This window comes from Argopecten irradians, chromosome 9 (assembly GCF_041381155.1).
Source record: "Argopecten irradians isolate NY chromosome 9, Ai_NY, whole genome shotgun sequence".
NCBI classification, from domain to species: domain Eukaryota; kingdom Metazoa; phylum Mollusca; class Bivalvia; order Pectinida; family Pectinidae; genus Argopecten; species Argopecten irradians.
The window spans coordinates 6,466,745-6,472,744 of record NC_091142.1 but is presented as its reverse complement, the minus strand read 5'-3'; the positions used below and the strand labels follow the sequence as shown (position 1 = coordinate 6,472,744).

Sequence of the window (6,000 nt, the reverse complement as noted above, 5' to 3'; positions counted from 1 at the left end):
TCAAACACAACTTTTCTGTAACATTGATCATTTGATAGGTTATTTTGAACTATGAGAACAGTACGCATAACCTAAAATAACAATTCAACGCCTTGGAATATTTAGTTCTTTAGGGATTTTTTTTTGTTGGTTGTGTTTTCTCGACTTTCTGGTTTGTAGATTTTAGGAAATCAACCTTAATTTTTTTTCCACTGGCACATTTGAAAAATGAACTTGCTAATTGTTTAACTCGTTCTTGGTGTTAATTTCTTCTCCAAAGTATATGATTTAAGTAAGTGTTTATTAATTAATTTCAAAATATTTCATACAGTTTCTGTAAATAATTAGCAATAATATTGAAATACATTTCCTAAAGCATATCCGACGTGTATCTATAATATTCCTCATCCGGAAGTCGCGTCAAATTCGTAAGATAAGGTATTCCCTATATGTAAACAAGCTTTGTTTTCAAAATTTTTCGGTGATTTTAGTGACAATCAATTTTGACAAGTTAAAGTACCCTGTAATCTCTGAAATTTAATTTAATTATATACCAGTGACGTCACGATGATCTGTCAAGGTGCGCCTCACTATAGCCAATCATTACGATGGACACTTATCGGTTAAGAAGTCCGACTTCGCAGTAACGTCCTACTTGAATCGATACAAAAGCCCAATCCTGATTTCTCATATCCCGGATAGAAACGGAGGAATTTTGAAGTCCATTAATTTTACAGAATATGCTTTCAGTTGAAATGTTGTTCCACCAAAGTAAACAAGTAATGACCGCTGCTTAAGTACTTGACACGTGAAATATCCGATAATTTTATTATCAACACAATTTCGTCCCGGTCAGGGGGTGTTTATGTATAAATAAACGTAAGACATCTTGGAGACCATATTATTGTCTATTCATACGAGAGGGTACGACGAAAATTTATTTGGTTACGAGAATCCAAAACAAGGTAGGTGGTAAGTTATATATTTGTAATGATAACTGTTTTAAAAAAACTGAAACGTAGAACTAAAATAATGTTTTATCGCAAATACAAAAACAGAAAATAATTATATGAACATAAAACGTTTCTTTTTAATTTAAAATTAGTGAATGGAACAATAAATATGTCCATAGTAATGTCTTCATTTTTATATAACATAAAAATAACAACTCTACTTTATAATTGCGAATAGATTTTCAAAATACAAGGTATAGGATTGTTATTTAGTTTTAGATTGTAAAATTTCTCGTGTCCTCGTAAGTATTACATAATGAGTTGTCCATATTTCGATAACATTTAAAGTTATAAACCCAAGAAATTCCTATTTGAATAAAAAAAAATCCAAATTAATATTCAAGAATTGAATTATGTTGACGTATTTTTTCAAATGTTGTTTTTTTTATTAATTTTATTTTTCAGATGTTGCGAGAGATTTTGCTGTATATCACTTTTGCCCTTTTCATTGCCGAGGTCAAAGGTCATGGGAGGCTGTTAGAACCGCCATCACGCGCCAGTATGTGGAGGCGTGGTTTCAATTCTCCCAAAAACTACAACGACAACCAGTTATTCTGTGGAGGCTTTTATGTAGGTATACACAAATATCGTATGTAACGTCATTTTTGGTGTTCACAAAAACCTGGTGTTCTTTACAACACGTAACTTTGTTATTTCGTAGAGAATATAAATTACTGCGCTAAACATTACATTATTCATTTAACCATTTTAGGGATTGCCCACAACGTCAAATTCATTTTCTGAATATTAAAAAAAACCCAAACAACCAAACAAAAAAGGACATGTTATTTGTATGTTAAAATGATACCAGTATGTTCAAGTAAAACTATTCGGCTTGAAATAACAAATGTAAATTTTGAGTTTTTTAATAACATTTTTGTAAAGCGAACCGTTTGTAATGCCTCATGATAATTTTTTCAAGGATAATTTTAAGAATTTGTTTACATGGTAAACTAAATAACACACAACCGTTTTCTTTCACAGCGTGATAAGGTGTTGATGTAGATTCGTGGCTTTTCGTAGATTATCTTTGAATAAATATTTACCGAAATTCCTGTATAAACATCTACCTCCGAACATACTGCTTGCTTATATAAACTGAGACAATCCACAATAACTATATATATTTAAAAGAAACTATATTATAATGCCTTTACAATTTCCTGAAATTGATTATTCACTCCTGCGTTACAAAACCGACGTATTTAACTACAGCAATGAAATACCATTTAGTAACATGTAAGCGAATATTTTATTTCTATTTTTTTTCTATTTTTAATTTATTTTCATTAAAAATGTTTCATTTAAAGCATCAATGGACTTTGAATGGCGGAAAATGTGGCGTGTGTGGTGATCCTTGGGATGGACCACGTGACCATGAAGCTGGCGGGAAGTACGCCACCGGAACTATCACTAGGAATTATAAAGAAGGCGCCACTATCGATATCGAGATCCAGGTCACGGCTTCACACCATGGATTCTTTGAGTTCAGACTCTGTCCAAATAATGACCCATCGAAACCTGTTACACAGGACTGCCTCGATCGATATCTGCTCCATCAACCGGATGGAAAGACAAGGGTCATTGAGGTCGGGCGTGCGCAGATGTACAAAACGCAACTGGTACTTCCGGAAGGAGTCACATGCTCACAGTGCCTACTGCAATGGAAATGGAACACAGGTACGAAATATATTGGATATGTTTATGTTATAGTTCAGGATCAAAAGAGACAAATATTTGCTATGTACTTTTGGGGATTTTTAGAAATATTTTCACATTCCGTAAAATTTTGGTACAAATAGGTACATATAGATAAAACAAATTATTGTCTCACTATTTTTTGTGGCAATTCTTTATGCATGGTTTCTCGATTTTCAAACAAGCCTTATACATGCAATGACATTTTAAATGCGCAATTAGTTTATTCTTATGTCTCATACTATCATATATCTTTTAAATCATTTTTGTTAATGTTTACAGGGAACTCGTATGGTTGTGATGCTAAGCATTGTTGTAAAGGATGTGGCCAACAAGAGCAGTTCTACGGCTGTTCCGATATAAGTATAACGGCCAACGACTTCCAAAGTAACACCGGAAGTACGGATGAAAGTAAAAACGAAAGTGGTACATCAAACGAAGAGCATGAAGTTCACACCACACCGACACCTGTTAAAATTCCTGGAAATCAACCACATCAGCAAAATATCCAACACCCTGGGCAGTTACCATTTCATCCTTTTCTTGGAGGTCAACAACCACATCGACCTTTCCTGCAGACTGTCCATGGATTTCTTCCAATAAATGTAGGCCATCCTCAGATTCATCATCCTATTGCTCACGTACCCACCAACCATTTGCAGACAAGCCATGTCCCAGTACCTCCTAATCACGCAAGCATTCATCAAAACCCTCATATCGGTCAGACTCATTTACCAGGCCGACCAAGCATACCTCAGCAGCTTCATCCTGGCTTATCACAACATACTCCAATACAATCGGGCCATGCAATTGTTCCCCAGCACCCTCTTGTCCATGGCTTTTTGCCAATAAATGTTGGTGTGCAGAACCTAAATGGACATTTGCAAGGACAACCGCCCCAACATATGTTCGGCAACTTGAATATTAACCTGCATCCGACTGCTGATAATCAGATGCATAGCTTCAATGTTCCTTCGCATGGTTCTGTGTCCGGATATGTCCCACAGGGAATCAGCAATAACTTCTTGCCACATCACCAAGTTCCTATTAAGAGCAATCCGCAGCAATATCAGACTCATCAGCAACATATCTCGAGTAGCCCACAAGAATCTCACTCACCGTCTTCTAACCATCTTTCTGTACAATCCGTAAGTGGGTTTCTCCCTATCAATACCGGAAGTCATTTTGTACAAGGTCAGCAGCAAAGTTCAACCGGGAGTCAACAGTGCCGAGCAACGCCAGCATATAGGGCCGCTTACGCCATGGCGGACCAGTATTGCATAATGAAATGCCGACAAGGACAATGTCCGGCTGCTAGGTACTGTCTAGACTCGTGTAGACACTGAAGGGTACTAAGTGACTCTTTTGTTCCAACAAACTGTCTCAAATCTGAAGGAATGTCTATTAAACAGGAAGTACAATATATTTTTTTTCATTTCGGTGAAGTTGAAAAACACTATTACATTACTGATGACAAAAAGAATTTACAACGAAAAGCGATATGCATAAAAACACCAATGTTTTGTTAAAATGTATTAATAGTGTTTACCGTATATTATTTTGATACTCGACTTTAGCCAACCAATTAAGGCACGATAAATCATACATTCAATATCTGTATTTTCTAATTTCAGTACATTGATGTGTTGATCAATAGAGATATATGTGTTGTGAGACGTCCTTTAATGTCTGTTTCAAATTGATGTTCATTTTTTTCATATTAACATAATATCTATTTATTTATTTATAACATGTCAAATTTTGAATGTTACATCCTTTCATGTTAATTTAACCTACCTTTTTTAAATAACGCAAATTTTGTATTCCAATTTTACATGTACCCATATTGGGTATACTATAAATGTTTTCATTTTCCAATATTTCGCCTTCATTTTTTTTCTCAGAAGGAGTAAGAGAACGACAATGTTCCTTGGTGAGCATAGACTCAGCTGTTTGACACAGTTGTAATTGATGACAATTTTACTTAATACTTTATATATTGAAAGCTATAAAGCGGAACTTCTGGTCTCTTGGTCTCGAAAGTCATAAGTGTACTCATATGTATGTGGTCATCCTCGATACTCCATGGGCTTCGATCACTTACGGTCTCTACACCCCTGGACTGTCTCATGGTAAAATTGGACGCAGCTCAGCGGAAAACATCTGAACCTATCACAGGCCAGCAAAGATTTCCTTTGAAGACTACAGAGAGAGCGACGTCTAACATCAAAGCCACACAGTCAACCACAGTGTACCGTTATACAGCTCTTTTGATGTACATCAAAGAACTAAATTATCTGTTCTGTTCTGTTGCCTCGAATTTTGCTATGAGAGAGTCCAGGGATGTAGAGATCGTAAGTCGATCGGAATCCCTGGAATATCGAGGATGGTATGTGGCTGACAATTCACCACTAGCCGTGTAGGTCCACATGGTTACACTGCTAACGTTCCCTATGATCCAACTTGTTTTCGCAACAACTCAACTTCTCGGTTCCGTTGGTAAAACGTTGCTGACGACAAAATATTCCTATTTAGATATGCTGTACTTGTAATTGATCCTTTTCGTGGCGAAAAAAATCCTCACTATAAAAAGTAATATCTCTTCAACAATTAATACAAAATTTGCATTAAGTATTTTCATTCACCGAGCTTTACTATTTACAACTTTCAAGATTCATCGTCAGTATATAACATTACTGAAAAGATAATTGTGTTTAAGGAATAAAATGATATAAATGAGATGACAAATCAAATAACAGTGGTAAAAAATAGAAACTCTGGAAGAAAGAAATACAAAAGTGATACCGTATCGTCGCCATAGGAGCATTAAGATTAAACATGTACTTTAAAAACGTAGAAAGGCTGTAGGTATAAAACCGATTTTTCAGGTTGAATAGTTGGACACGCTATTTAATGTTACAGCAATACAAAACCGACATTAAAATCCACAATCAGACATAACAGTAGTTATGTTGTCAGAGATGTCAAAGATTTACGGTATTGTACATGCTAGTACGAGTTTGGGAGTGCTAGCATGAAATGTTAATGTCAATTAAAACCGTCTACTTGAGGTTACCGAGGGAGGAATTAAATTTAAGCTGCAATTTCCACAAAACTTTCCCCATTACAGCTTTTATTTTCTGGTTTATGAACACTACAAAACAAATTCATCTTAAAATTTGTGTTTACACGACCAATGAGGCTATCACACGCCATCATGGTGTAATCACGTGACAAGTGTTAAAACGGCTATTCTATAGATTTTTTTAACCGAGCGGTCTTAATTTTTCTCAAAGGAGTTAAAACAGAA

The 6,000-nt window shown here is 35.4% G+C and overlaps 1 protein-coding gene across 1 annotated transcript; it reads left to right on the top strand.

Moving 5' to 3' along the window:
* The first annotated feature begins 899 nt into the window (after positions 1–899).
* On the top strand, positions 900–5,300 carry LOC138331241 (uncharacterized). Its single transcript, XM_069278742.1, has 4 exons — positions 900–944; positions 1,398–1,562; positions 2,303–2,672; positions 2,973–5,300. The coding sequence occupies exons 2-4, from the start codon at positions 1,398–1,400 to the stop codon at positions 4,034–4,036; spliced, it is 1,599 nt and encodes a 532-aa protein (XP_069134843.1). The 5' UTR covers positions 900–944; the 3' UTR covers positions 4,037–5,300.
* Positions 5,301–6,000: the final 700 nt, after the last annotated feature.